The sequence below is a fragment of the Watersipora subatra genome, chromosome 6, assembly GCF_963576615.1.
Source record: "Watersipora subatra chromosome 6, tzWatSuba1.1, whole genome shotgun sequence".
NCBI lineage: Eukaryota > Metazoa > Bryozoa > Gymnolaemata > Cheilostomatida > Watersiporidae > Watersipora > Watersipora subatra.
This window is the reverse complement of record NC_088713.1, coordinates 57,050,758-57,066,436: the sequence shown is the minus strand read 5'-3', so window position 1 is coordinate 57,066,436 and position 15,679 is coordinate 57,050,758. Positions and strand designations below refer to the sequence as shown.

General features: G+C 36.2%; 1 protein-coding gene across 1 annotated transcript; it reads right to left on the bottom strand.

The window, feature by feature from the left end:
* Positions 1-1,845: 1,845 nt before the first annotated feature.
* LOC137398391 (uncharacterized) lies at positions 1,846-4,857 on the bottom strand. The gene is made up of 5 exons (XM_068084499.1): positions 4,176-4,857; positions 2,921-2,986; positions 2,753-2,836; positions 2,401-2,475; positions 1,846-1,949 (listed from the first exon to the last, which is right to left on the bottom strand). The coding sequence occupies exons 1-5, from the start codon at positions 4,855-4,857 to the stop codon at positions 1,846-1,848; spliced, it is 1,011 nt and encodes a 336-aa protein (XP_067940600.1).
* Between the last annotated feature and the right edge of the window lie 10,822 nt (positions 4,858-15,679).

The window sequence follows — 15,679 nt, the reverse complement described above, 5'->3', positions numbered from 1 at the left end:
TCAATGAGATATGAAGTTTAAATGAACATAGGTTGAAATATGTTTTATGGATCAATTCTAAACCAATACAATTAGGAATGTTGGCACCCATATTCAGCTTTATACTGCAAAGGTATTTAAAGTGCAAATATGAAAGTGGACTTCACACTGATGACGAAAAGGTCGACCTTCTTAATCACTCTCTGCTTTGTATACTTTGTTGGAAATTGGGTCCAGGAATCTCTAAGTGTATTACTCAATTTAAAAACAATGAAATCAGTCTCTACAGATATGTTTGCTCTGAACTAGCAAGCACTGAGTTGCATATTGCTATCTCAGCCATAATTGAATGTGGGGTTCATGCTAGTAAGCACACTGTTTTTACTAAAAGGACTAGTAATCCACTTAGACAAAATGCTAAAAGTCAGTATAAACAACATGGTAAGTCAGTATACATACTTATGTTTGTATATGTGTACGCTATATGTGTCAAAGCATTGAACAAGGTTGTTGATCACTACAAGTCAGTTCAGTCAATCATTCCAAGGAAGCTGAATCATCGAAAAAAAGCAAAATTAATATCACATATGAACAGTCTGTATGCTCTCAAACATCCATGAAGAATATGCTACAGCAGCTTAGTTTAGTGCTACCTGGTAGACTGAATGGTGTCTCCAGAGAAGCTACAGATGTGTTGGCTTCACACTTGACTAAAATACATGTACCGCCAATACTGTGAGACAAGTTCTTATGCTGAATCTTTGAAAGTCAGCAGCTCTAGTTTTAATTGACTGTCGAAGTTGCTGTTTCCTGGAGTACACTGCTGTAAGCCCATGTCAGATTTATGCTGGACTTGTCAGCGGAAAAACAACATTATCTACCTGTAAGTATACGACTTTGTGCCTGTATACTCTAATGTGTGATGTAGCTAAATCTTGAATTACCGTAGCTTCAAAAACCTTTTGGCAAGAAAATTTGTAGATTTCTTTTCTGCTTAGCAACTATTTAAATTATAATAGTTTCAAATTTAAGAACACTTCCTGAGGTCATGACCCATGTATTATGTATATTACATTTGAAAAGTATAGCATCAGAGTTGTCTCCTCGCAACAACTGGATCTATTGTTGAAGAATTATATGTTCCTACCGGACATGACTATATATGTATCATAGATCTGACATGAATAGAAAGCCTTTCTTTCATAGATTTCATATGAATACCAAGGCTATCTGTCATGATTGCTATAGCTATCTGTCATCAGTCTTAGTATTGGCACTAAAGGTGCACATCTCCTGGTAGCAGCAGACAAGCATGCTATTTGTTGGTACGTGTTAGACATGTTCTCTTTGTGTTAACCAGGCAATTTTCGTAATGCATGTTTACATAAGAGCCAAGAGCTTGCCTTGACAAGAGATCCTTTGGTGCAGCTTGTTTCCTCAATAATCCCCATTATCTTTGGCTATTAGAGATGACTTTTGCTACAATTTAGATGGTCTATCTTAACATTATATAATCATTGCTGTTCCTGTTAGCAACTTTCTTATCACTACTAAGGAACTGTTCCTATATAATATTAGAAAGGTGGCCAGCTGCAGCAGTGACTCCAGCTCTAAAGCATTGAAAGGTCCACATTGAGTAGGGATAGCATCTGTTAATCCAGTCTACAGGATTTGGAGTTTTGCCAAACTACGCAGGTGGCATTATATACAATGAGTGCATTTCAATGATGGACATGTGTGTTCGTAAAAATCACTGCTAGATGAGTAGAGAGGAGAAAATGTATCAAGTACAAATATAAAATTGTATTTAATTATAAATCTTAAACAAGAACTACAAGTGATTTCAATTAAACAAAGAGGAAGGTATCAGCCCTGAGGCTCGTGAAGCTGGTCTCCCGTCTCGTCTGTATCAGTGGGAGTATGCAGATAAATATCTAGTCTGTAAAGTCTCTCCATCATGACAGCCATATCTAAATAAACAAACGTTTATAAGTATATCTATTAGAAGTTATAATAGAATTCCTCTCTACCTATGAGAATTATACCATGTCACAACCACCTTGTGTAAACCATCCTTCAGACTAAGGGTAGGTTTAAAATAGATGGTTTGGAGATGTGAAAACTGCAGTCTAATCCGTTAAGTACAGCAATACAATTTAGACAGGATTCATAAACCATACAAACCGATTTGGGCGATTGGCTCCATTGGAGCATTAACCAATAGAATTAACTGCTGACCAGCCAGTAGCAGTGATGAAACAATACTCATCATATCCATTCCTTATAAGTTAATAACTAGCAAGACAAAGTACACATGAAGGTGAATGAATATGTGTTGTTACTGATGAACAGTAAATATGTAGATATTAAAATATATTAAAATTCAAACACTATTAATTGAACTGTAAGTAAAAACTTTACCTGCCGTCAACTGATTGTTTGTTTCTTGCAGGGCTATGATCTGCCGCTGAGACTCCTCCCTCTGATTGGTCAACTCTAAAACAACAACATAATCAGGGCTCATGTACTGGTACTGTCACATCATACAATAAGAAGCAAAAAGCAAATGTAACATTACAATTAGACAGTTTTATTAGCAACTGAACCAGAGTTAACACTAGCCAACTCAACACTGAACAAGGTCAGCTGACTAGCTGGTAAGTAAGACAAAGGATAGAGGGATGACTCATCCTAAGCAATTCATAGAGCACTATATCTCATCCATATTTTATGACCAGAAGAATATCCAGTTCAATTGAAATTAAAAAGTCACCCGCCGTCTTGCGATTATCTGCTTCTTGCAGGGCTACAATCTGCTGATGAGACTCTAATAACTCCTCTCTCTGATTGGCCAACTCTAAAACAACAATATAATCAAAGCTCATGTACTGGTACTGTTACAAGTTTATGAATTGCTTTGTCAGCAGTATAAACTACAAACCTTCTGTTTTGAGTCTGTCTGCTTCTTGAAGGGCAGCAATTTTCTTGTCAGCGGCAGCAGCCTGTGCTACAAAAAAAATTAAATTTAAGTAAACACTAACAAGAAATAATACATTCTTTAATCCAATCAGCAGACTAGTAAATCCAATCGAGTAGATAAAAAGTCCTCCACCTCACTTTATAAAGGGGACTGGGTCAAAAAACTGAAAAATTAATTAGCTAAAAAATTAAATAATTTACAACAATATATATATAGTGGTGATGAAAAATAGTGATTTCATCAGGAATTGAACTCTCAACTTTTAGCTATGAAGCCAGACAGTATCACCTGCACTAATTGATTGCCTTGACACATTCAGGAGTAATTCAGCAGAAGGTCATTACACTTGACTGCATCAGACTGTTAAGGTACTTATAATATTAATTATTGCTCTTTGGAGAAGTTCTCACAACTTAGCCTTATAATCTGTAAATTCTTAAAAAATGTTAAAACAAAGCCTTAGGACCAACTGCTTAGAGCTTATGAAAAGAGTTACTAGTGAATGAGAATCAACTAGTGTTGCTACTGGATGCAAATATTCTAAATGTTCCTACTGGATGTTGTACTTATCTTCTTTAAGGCTACAACCAGGTGTACAGACTCAGTGAGTAATAATAGACTGAGAACCTGTGTTTAAATTGTTAAAAAATTTGAGGAAAACTATACCATATTTAATTCTTACTCAAACATTGTGATTCTATCTTTAGCAAGAGCAAGAGCTGCTCCATAGTAAAAATATTTACTATAATAAGAGCCGTGTCTGTCTGTCAGAATTACTACTACTATAATTCTAGTGAATAGCTCATGTCTCTATTCAAAACTGTAGTGAGTAATAAGAATATTCATGAATCAGGAGAGTTTAGCTAAGTGCTGACTAATAGCTCCCACAAGGTGTTGAGCTGCTAACATCACTTTAATCCTATCAGTTTTGAATAAGGAATTAAAATACTCAGACTATAATTATCCAATAGAGAGCAGAGGTGATGAGTGATTAGCAAGGGCTGAGTGTTGGCTAAAGAGAAGAGGCTGAACTGACAGCATTTAATACAGAGACAGAGCTGAACAGCTTCTGCAGCCCACTGCAGTCTCTATGCAAGGAGAAGGTAGATGGAGTTTTCCTGGGTATGTTTATAAAGATACCCTGGAGACAAGCAGAGAGTTATGCAATAGAGTAGTACAAGTGAGTAGCTGGTATCACACTGTATAATATTCCTACCTGCTAATATTGGCTGCTGCCAGCTCTTAAGCAGCTCTACTGTATCTTTCCATCCCCAATACTCTGCATCCTTCAGAGGAGTTCTACGGTCATCATTCTTTATACTGAGGAAAGCAGAGACTTTACCAGGAGGAATGGAGGTCAGCATTGACTGTAGAGCTGCTGTGTGTCCCAAGTAGGCTGCCTTGTGCAGTGCTGTGTTTAGGCTGATAGTCCGTATGTTGAGCAGGGAGACTCGTTGTTCTACTGACAGGCTGATCAGTAGAGTATCTACTATCTCTGTATCTCCACTCTGTGCAGCATTTGTTAGAGCTGTGTAACCCCCTCCATCCTTCACAGCTATCAGCTCATACTTCTTACCAGAGGATACTGTATGAAGTATAAGCTCTACTAACTCTCTATCTCCCTTCCATACAGCCCAGTGCAGAGCTGTATCTCCACCCTCAACCTTCACAAACAGCAACTCATCTGCTATTCCTCTCAATGGAGTGAGTAACAGATGAGCCACTACAGGGTGGTCTCGGGAGATAGCCAATAGCAGAGCTGTATACGACTTACTATCTCTGATAGTTGTTACAAGCTGAAGTAGCTGATCAGGAAGGGTGGTTGTTAGAGCAGCCCTAAGAGAGGTAATGTCAGGAGCTCCACTAGCTCTAATATATTCCCTAATCCATTGCTCCATTGTATCCTGTAAAATACTCCACATAGTAAAATATGATAAAGAGAATTGAAGACAAATTGTGACTCAACTGCTGACTCTGGGTGAGCTGATGACTTATAAAGCTGCCAACCATAACAGAGTTACTGCAGGTGAACCCTGGATATTCACAGAGTATAAAAAGGAAACTAGGAATGTGATACTCAGAGCTGGGAAATCAAGCATCAACATTCTTGCTATTTGCTCTCTCATGTGTTAAACTAATGGAAATAAACTCAGTAAAATTTTAACAAAGACAAAGCAGGAGACAGCAATAAGATTCATAGTCTCCTACTTTAAACACTAATTTCCTATAAAACTGGTGACTAAATACAATCAGTGACCTGCAGCTGATTCTGACCAGAATAAAGGCAAGAGAAGCAGCTAAAAACTCTAGTTTCAGAGCTCCTCATTCTATTCATAAGAGGAATATGACATATTTACAGTAGGAAATGTTTGCAGGTACAAAAATGACTGAGGAATGATACCAGAGACTCCTGACCTTAACTTAACCTCACTAGAGAATAGACTCTATGAGTCTCCTCAGGGTAGAGAGTGATAGTCTCAGGAGGTCAGAGTTATATTATAATCACACTGACTCAGTGTCTCTCCTCATCTACTCTATTATTCCCAGTAAGTATAATATTAACAGATGCTAATATAACAGAAAAGTGATACTTACCTGTGGGTGCTCTGTATATGATATGCTTGCTGGCTGCTCCATGTGTTTTATAGCTTGAAAATGTGTCCGCCCCTCATTCAACAATCTGTCTCTTGATTGGCTAAAGCAAATACAACTTGTCCAATTACACAATAGTTCGCAGGCCAGTAAGGTCAATGAACAGTTAATATTGTAATAATATTGAATAATGTACACAAGAAACAATATTTAAATAATTCATCATGCGAGTCTATTATATGAAAAAAACATTTGATGAATATTTGAAACAAATCCAGGACTAATGCTAGTTATACAGTGGTGATACAAATTATGGAACCGCCTTTGAATTTTAGTACATAATGCGCTATAATGGCTCTCAAATTAGTTATATTCAGTCCAGATATGAAAGGTTATATATCATTAGAAAGGAAATTTTATCAGCTGTCGCATTGTTTAATTTTTTTTTGCATCTAAACATAATTCCATCACTAGTGCAGTTAATAGTCCAACTAGTCAGGGTGTCTCATAACAAGTCATTTTTTCAAAAACATTAATCTGGTGAATGATGTCTAGAATTTCCAAATTCTTTGATCTGCCCAGTTTAACAATCATCTAAGACAACAATTGCATTGAGTGAGATGTTGGGCATTACGCAACATAACCCAAATAGTATTGAAAAGTCCTTCTGCTCTCAGTAAAAGTCATTCTAATAACTTCATCATCATGCCTCAACATCCCGCGAAAGAAAAGCGTGCTGTAATAATTCACCTTTATCAACAAGGGAAATCGCAGAGGGAAATTGCAAGGAAGGTAGGTTGCTCTAAGAAAGGTGTATTTACAACAATCTGCAGATGAAAGAATACTGGTCAAGTTGAAGAACGGGCTGGTAGGGGAAGGAAAAAGCTAGCAACAGATCGAGTGACCAGACGCCTAGTGAGACTTTTTTGGTTGATAGACATTTAACCAATCCTCTGCTAGCCAAAAAGTTAAAAGAATCAACAGGTACAGAGTTAGCACCATCAACTGTTCGCAAATCACTGAGAGATAATGGCTTACGAGGCTGTAAAGCTTGTAGAAAACCTTTGTTATCATCTCGACAAAGAAAGGCTCATCTACAATCGGCGAAAGGTCATGTGAATTGGTCACCAGAAAACTGGAGAGCAGTATTATTCAGCGATGAGAGCACACTTACTGTGCAAAATCACTCTGGCAACAATTATGTAAGAAGGAGTCCTGGTGAAGAGTTTAAACCAGAATGTATTTTACCTACGATAAAGCATCCCACCTCAGTAATGGTGTGGGGTTGTTTCTCCGCTACTGGTCCTGGTAGATTACATTTGGTTGATGGTATGACAAATGCAGAAAAATATTATGGAGCACTACAAAGTGTGAAAATACCATCTGCTAGAAGTCTGTTTGATAGAGAGTGGCTGTTCTAGCAAGATAATGCTCCATGCCAAACAGCCAGAAGAGCAAAGAAGTGGTTTGCTGACAATAACGTTAACACTCTGACTTGGCCTGCTCAGTCACTAGACCTTAACCAAATTAAAAATTTGTGGAGCAGAATAGGCAAGCTCGTAACTAAAGACAAACCATCTAATAAAAAAAGATCCTGGCATCGAATAGTGACACCTGAAGAGCTTCAGACGCTGACAGATAGTATGCCCAGGCGCTGCCGAGCAGTGATTGAGAACAAGGCTGGCCAACCAAGTATTGATCATCTTAAGGACCAAAACAGCTCTTTTCAAGGCTACAAAACCCTGTCTTTAAGTTAATTCCCAATAAAAGCCATTTCAAAGAAAAAAAATTTGATATTTAATGACTTTTGGTCGGACACTATTTAATAGAAATGACAACTGTACAGTAATTCTCTGACAGCTTTCAGTAAACCTCTAATAATATTTTTATAGAATTTACAATGTGGTTTTAATTTAAGTTTATCAAGAAGCCAACATTGTGACGATTCAAATGATATATAATTTTTTATAGTTATGTAAAATTTTGATTGCAGAAAAAATAAACACAACTCAGAATTCATTCCTATGTAACGAAAATTAGAAGCGGTTCCATAATTTGTATGTGAGTCTAGCGTCACTAGTGTTTTGCTGCATGAGATTACTGCCAGGGTCTCACAGTGGAAAAAGGAACCTCATTGCTGCTGTCTAAGAATACAGTAATATTATATCCCTACTTCAGTAGTTCAAAAATCCACCATGTTCAATATAATTTGAACTATAATTTGAACTTTGAAGTTATTGTGGTCATATAGCTTCCTGTCATATTTTAAAAATTATAGAGTGTTCAGTAAGTTAACAAAGAGCATCATAGAGTACAAAGGTGTTCAGAGCAAACACTACTATGCTGAACCCTGTACAGATGTCAGTAAAAATGAAGCAATTACATCGGTATTTATGAATTGTTCATATGAAATGTTGTACATAGATTCTCACCATAACAAAAGTAGATCTCCAGTTCTCTGCATCCAACTCAAGCTGTCTCCGCTCTCCTCTTGTGGTTAATGTAAACTGACAGTTGCAAAGCTATTACCACACAAAGGACCACCCATGTATAACAGGCCCCTGTACTTGAAGGCTACAGGAAGTAACAATGAGTACACAACTCCAATGTGATCTACTGGGAGTAGCTCATTTATCTACAAATACTGAATGGTTTTACTGCTTGTAGGACAAATATAAATCACTTAATGGATAACAATTCCTCTTTCAGTTTCAACATATGCTAGACCAGGCTAGTGAAATATGGCCTGTGAGCAGGACCTGCCCTGTTTGATGATTCAATCTGGCTTGACAACAATTTCTGAGTATGTCAAAAAAGAAGTGAGTCACTTACCACTGCTCTGAACTGCTAATGCAACTACGTAGGTATCCAAGCAACAATTTACTCCAACTGTAATGCATTTCACATACAAACATCAGCGAGTACTTATCAATGTGCAGTGCAATTTGTATAATGAACACAAGCCTGTTGTTAAGACAAGTTAACATAAATCTAAACATGGAAAAACTATATTAAATCTTGTGTACAAGTCTAATTATAGAGAAGTTAGGCTGTACGAAATCTTGAAAAATGTTGTGTTTTTAAAAAAAAAAGATTTAACAGCTGCACAGTACACGAGCCTTATAAATTCATCTAATGGTTTCAAGCTGACAAGTTTTCTTTAAGCAAGAAAGAGATTTTCAGATCACGATTGAAGGTCATTTAGGATAGTTTTTAAGCAGTAGCAAAAATCAAGGATAACTGCGAATCACCGTTACTACGGTTACAATATATATGGCAAAGGAAAAAATATACTCGATGTACTACCTGTATTATTTCTTTAATGTGAAGGTTTAGGACCGTCCAACTCAAGCCATTTCCACTCTCCGCTGGTGATGAGTGTAAACTGATTGCTATAAAGCTATTAGCACACAAAATGGACCACCCAAGTGTTAAAAGCTGCTTTATTTGAAGGCATGAAGCGGTACCAATGAAAGCACAACTCCGATGTGATCTGCTCAGATCAGCTCACTTATCTACAAATACAGAATGGTTTTACTGCTTGTAGGACAAAAGTGAGTCCCTGAATGGATAGCAGTTTCTCTTTCAGTTACAGCATATGCCAGACCAGGCATGTGAAACATTGCCTGAGGGCAGGACTCTGATTATGTAAAAAAGGAAGTTAGTCTCCAGGTATTTCCATCAAAATTTGTGATTTTTGAAGTTAAATAAATTCTAAATGCTTCGTACATCTGCTTGAGAACATTAAATCTGTACAAGCGTTCATGTCCAGCATTCATGCCCAGCCTGATGCACTGACACGAGTTACCCACCATAAAAATTGCATATAGAACTAGAGATACAACTACAGTTTTATAGTACGCATCTATATAATTTTATATTTGTAAACTATAACACTTAAGATATTCTGATCAGCTATGAAAGTGGCATACGGACACAAAACAATGCATTTTGTTTGGACTCTTGTTATACCATTTGGTCAAAAGAAAAGTATATCACACATTTTTAGAATTTGTGTAATAGGTTTAGGTGTTCATTTTACACTACCACCAGTAAGTACAGTACTAGCTTCATAATCACGCGTCACCTTCCGTAGATGCATTCTGTATGTGGCAGACAAATAAATGCATGCATTGTTTCTAGCAGTTCAGAGAAGCTGTGCAAAAAGCTTCCCTTCTAATGACTCGTTGGTTCGAACCGGTTTGAACCGGTCTACTGATCCTGCTGAGACCTACTGATATTTCTCAACAGGTGGTCTTCATAATCAACAATAATATAACAAATTAGTGATCAAGATTAACAAATAAACACATGAATGACATTGTTTTGTTAAGCTACTTAAGATATCACACCTAATAGTGATGCACTTGTGAAGGTAATAAGATGCCATGTTAAAGAAACAAGCAGTAGCAGATAGACTACAGGAGTGTAGTGAGAGAAAAAAGGGGCAGATGATATGAAACTGTTTACACTCATGAATAGCAAACATTAAAAACCAGATTGATTTGCGTTAACACAAAAGGCAGTTGATATTTTAGAGTATATCCTTAGCTTCAGCAAATTCTTTTATATTTTTTATTTATTTAAAAGTAGTGACAGTAAGGGTTACACTATTTTTTACAGCTCCTGTCTGTCTTGTCTCCTCCTGTTCTGTCTTAGTGTTAAATAAGTAGGCGTAAGAATGAAGATGTAATTCAGTTGTATGCCAAGACTTTGTTCATTTTAAATTAGATAGCCTAAAGTACACAAATAGATTTTAACACAAATGGCTATGCTGTTTTCACTACTTGATGTTCAGAATAATGCAAGTTTGAAAGGAACAAAGCTACAGTTGAAGAGCTACAAACAGGGTGTTCCATATAACAGTAAACTCTAGACCACCCACTGCTATGGAACTGTTAAGTTATGATCACCACGTTGCAATTTGTGTAAAAACTGACTGATTGATAATGGTAAACTCCATGCTTCAGAGACTCCAGCAATACCAGTAATTTGACAATATCTTGCTTCACATCTTCTCCATGCTTCACAGACTGGAGCAAAAGGGTGACAATACCTTCATCAATTACATTCTAGTGACTGATACTAGAGATAAGGGTTGTCTTATGGATATACTGTACAAGTTGGAGCAGCTGTGGTAGCTTTGAAGTTGTCTCCTCTGCTAGAGAATGCTACATAGGAAGTTTGTGTAATATATAATAACCTGCTAGAAATTCCACTGTCATTTTTCAATGACAGTGGACATGACATTTTTCATGTCAATTTCACTGTCAGCCCACGACCAAAGTGATATTGGAAAAAAGAAAGGGTACTGATGGTTGAGAAATGCAATATTAGCAGTCAAATAGGATAACTGCAATAGTAGCTGTAATGTACTGGGTGTTATTATATACAACAAATAGCAATAATGAAAGGAAAAGATTATATGTTTATATCTCTCCTGCAAAAAAGAAATGCAATATTGGCCAATATTAGAAGTAAAATGCACTGATATTATTAGAATAACCAATATTATTTATATAGTAATAATAAAAAACCAATGCACAATTTTGTTTACATTTCAAAACAGCATAGCTAACAATATCACGAAGTTGTGATATTTATATAGATTTTTAGAAAATCTGTACTACGTAGTCATTGCCCTGTAGTCATCCAAACTTATAGTTAATTATTGCAATAATCTTATTAGAACCGTTAGAAAAAATATCATCGTCATGCCTTTACTTACACTGCGTTAGATTTTTAGAACGTCTGTCCTACGTAGTCATTGTTCTGTAGTCATCCAAACTTATAGGTAATTATTGTAATAATTTCATAAGAAACGTTGAAAAATATCATCGTCATTTGCTTTACTTATACTGCGTTGGACATCAGTTAGAATGGGAAAGTATTCAAAAGTGTCGGCAAATGAAAATGAAAAAATTGAAATCGGCAAAAATGAAACGATTTCTGTACTCTTATGTTAATTGCCAAAACCTTCGGCAATTCGACAATGCTATAGACTGGTGAAAAGTGCACGTTATTTTTTCGTGAAATGCGCAAGACTTCGTCGTTCTATTATCTGTCCCTTGGCGTTTCAAGTTTCTGTCCTAACTTTTATTAAACCGAGCTTTTCAAGTGTTTTGTGGCGATTTTCGTTGAAATTAATCTGTCTATTTGTGTATAATCCGATCAGATGGGTAAGTTTTAAGATAATACCGACGGTTTACAAAGACTTATTAACATATTTAAATAGGTTTAAATGCGTTTTGTATCGTTATTATACGTTAACGACTTCACATAACGATGCTTAAATTTATTGATGAAATTTCTTGACGAGGGTTCGTCTCATTGTTGATGAATAATTTTCGTAAGTTGTGTGCACATGCATTTATCATAAAAACTCCCACACTTCGCTCTGCTCGTTTGGTCGTGGGATCATCGATCTGCTAATTATGTAACTCATGCAGATAAAACTACAGTAGGCACTCCTACAGAGTAAATAATCTGCTGTAGGAACGTTTACGTTATTGGGATTTTACATTAAATGAACAGTTAAATACAAATAAATTGTCTAATCCATTCCAAGATCTTGCCAAACTTGCCCCTTTGACCATACATAAAGGAAAAAACTAGAATTAACATTATTAATTATAGGCTGTATTGTGACCGTAGTATTATTGGATTGGCTTGCATCGACAACTTTTCTCTTGTTTCTGATCGATTTCGCCTGCTTCATAGGCTATTATTGTAGTACTTCAATTATAGGTTTATAAGGAGCAAACATCTTCAATGTTTATTTTCTCATTTTCTTTTAAACAGCAAAGTGTATTCTGCAAAGTAAAAGTAATAACCAATATTTTATGTTTACAATTAGGCAAAACAACAAAATATTCAAAATATTTTTTTTTATAAAAGCACAGTATTACCTGTTTGTCATCTATTTGCTTTCAGGGGTCAAGGTTAGAATAAAAAAGAACTTTCAACAAAAACCCAACTTATGACATTAAGATTGATGGACCGACGCTGTAACACCTGCACCGATTGCCTTTGTATCTATGACTAATTGCACAGCTATCCTATTCTCTGTGTTGGCGACACATGTGACGGTCTATCACGACGAACTAAAATGTCACGTAAGTTGTATATATTATCGATATAAACTGTTGTTGAATATCTACTAGTTATTGACATTGACCACAGTCATTGTCATTTTTGTATTTGTATATAGCCGTCAGACTCTTTGTTCATATTGAGTTGCTCATCTGTTATGTAATTCTTATGTAATAATCCTTTTACTCTCTTGTCACACTTATGTAGTAAGCCAGTTGCTGTTTAGCTTTCAAATATGTAAGAGTAACACATGTGACGATCCATCACGACGAACTAAAAAGTAACGTAAGTTGTATATATAATAGATATAATGCTATTAACTAGTCTTTTTTTTCACAAGTGCAGCGTGTTTGATTAACATTCAAATCGAAATTGTGAACCCGCTTGACTTGAAGATTTTAGTTATATGGACTTTTTTATGTAATACAAAGCAAAAATTTTACATAAATTATTTACATTATCTGGAATTAAGGTTATAGGAGGTATAAGTTATAGGAACGTCTACTGTATTGAATTTGAACCATATAAATAATAGTGTAAATACTAGTTCTTGCTTTGATTATAACTGACTACCAAAGAATAGTTGTACTTACCACAGTGAATTCTCTCAACCCTCACACCTCAGAGCTTGTAGTCAAGTAGAGAATATTACTAAAGTGATGGTTAATCACAGCCAAGATGATTACCTGGTAGACTTCTGACACATGAGAGCAGGTGACCTCGATCATGTCTATCAACAATATAATATCAGTGAGAAGGATACATGTTACGATGCTTATAATGGAACTGGTGTAACAACGAACAACCTTAGGCATATACTGTCATACCAAAACATACAAGCTTAATGGGTTCCAGGACAAAGCGAGGATGTCAATTGACTTGACGCTGAGTCCCAGAGTAGCTCCACCCACTCGTCAGGTGACCAAGCAACTAGTCGCCCTCTGACAGGCATAAACCGAAATGGCAGCTACACGAAGTTTACATTGTTTACCGAGTGATTTTGGCGAAAGCTTTTTACCGTATATTCCAACTCTTAGGCAACGAATTCAAGAAAGAAAGTCTGCAAATGAAAGCTTCTTTGCATCAGTGAATGTGTCTGTTGAAAAAAATGATGAAGAAAGTACTGTAAAGGCGACAACGTACCGGTCACAGCGAAAGAATGAGAAGCCGCTGAGGGTCACTGATGCACGCTGTTCTTGTAAAGTGGGGTAAATTAACTCTTTAATTCTTACAAAAATAAGTGTATGTTTTAGTAATATTCACCATGACTGCCTCAATTTCGTTCCATATGTCCGATCTATACCAGGTACAGCACCTGTCAAGATTAGACCAAATAATTTGTACGTTGACAGTTTTTTTATGATTTTTGATATGGCAAATGGGAGTTTGGAAGAATTCTGTGCAACATGTCTACTGATATCATTTTAGGCACGTTACTGTCAAGATGCGCAATAATTGATACATTTAATTTTCGATTGAATTTAATTGAGGCCCATTATTTCATAATAAGACATTTAAATTTCAGAGCTGGAGGGGAATGTGTCCATGTCTTGGGACTATAGTTCTCAAGTTGACCGACTGGCTGACCAGCGGCCTGCAAGAAGTTCCCAGTGAACCAGTCTGCACATCAAAACCGCAGGAATGGGACAGGCCAAGGGGTAGCGAGTTTCAACAGTTTCAACAGAAAAAAAGTAGTGAGTTTCAACACTTTATTGAAGACACTGTGTTTGTAAATAAAACACATATGTTTTAGTTACAATGCTATGAATAAATAGTCAACAATTATTCAAGTATGAATTGAAAAAGTGTTCCTTAAAATAATAAAATTTTAATGTTAACTCTCTAAAATATATACAATGTGTGATAATACATTCTGTTTCACTTTATTTCAGAAAATTTCAGCTGTTGAACAGGGACATTGAGCTTCTCACCGCTATGAGGGGTACACCACATGGGTACTTAACATCCAAGCCATACCAGACAGTGGCCACCAGCAGTGGTGAACAGAATGCTGGCTCAACGCTACTTGGTACTTAACACCCAAGCCATACAAGACAGTGGTCACCAGCAGTGGTGAACAGAATGCTGGCTCAACGCTAGAGCTAAATATATTGGATATATATATATATATATATATAGAAAAAATATATTGATAATATTTATTTTTCTTTAATGTACTTGTGTCCAATTATTTATATGTGTGTTTCAAGCGACCAGCTATTTTTCTTAATCGGATAAAAAAATGACTGTTGGAATAATGATTATTCTGCCCTTAGCATAATGTACATGTATGTATGTTAATGTTTGTTCTGTTTATTGTATGAAGACAATATTTGTAAAATTATCTTTATTGAAATTCAAATAAAGTCACAAAGTCGAAAACGATGTCAACGGAGTCACAAAGACCCCCTTGACATAGTTTCACCATTTTAAATCGTCAAATAAACGGTAAAAATAGAAACATAATGTTCAAAACAACATTCACTATTGTTGCTTTGTCGGAGCTTGTCGGAGGTCATGGCGGATAGCAACATCGGTTGCTAAGCCTCGTCGTATTTGGACGCTGATTGATCAATAGTTCGGTTTGATTGGCAGGTCGCATCATGTCAATTCTCTCAGGTCGCAAATCAATTTTTCCTACACAAGATTACTTACTACCAATTAATTCGTTCCAATCCTCTAAAAAACTACCTCATAGCAGAATATTATGATACAAGAACATGTTGGTGATAGTTCACAATGACCCTACAATGACCCGACCCTACACTTCACCACTTATGCTCACCAAATAACCAAAACCTACCTACTGGTAATGATCTGCAATGAAATGCACGATTATTATGTAAAGCACTAGTTCTTACCTAGTTCTTAACCTCTAGCTAGCAAATGTTAATAAGGTGACATTTACAAATACAAATCTATAGTCCAGTAGTTAAAGGAGGTGTGACAACTCCAAATTCAACACTCAAACGACAAAACTTCATATTAATAGAAAGCAGTTTTATAAAAGTGTCTAGTGATCAATAAAACAGGTCA

Excerpts from the sequence above, each read along its gene's own strand:
- LOC137398391 (XM_068084499.1), bottom strand. The coding sequence starts at position 4,857 with ATGGAGCAATGGATTAGGGAATATATTAGAGCTAGTGGAGCTCCTGAC. Across the intron at positions 2,837-2,920 it reads AGACAGACTCAAAACAGAAG|AGTTGGCCAATCAGAGAGAG; the intron begins GTTTGTAGTTTA and ends TTGTTGTTTTAG. Across the intron at positions 2,476-2,752 it reads AGATAATCGCAAGACGGCGG|AGTTGACCAATCAGAGGGAG; the intron begins GTGACTTTTTAA and ends TTGTTGTTTTAG.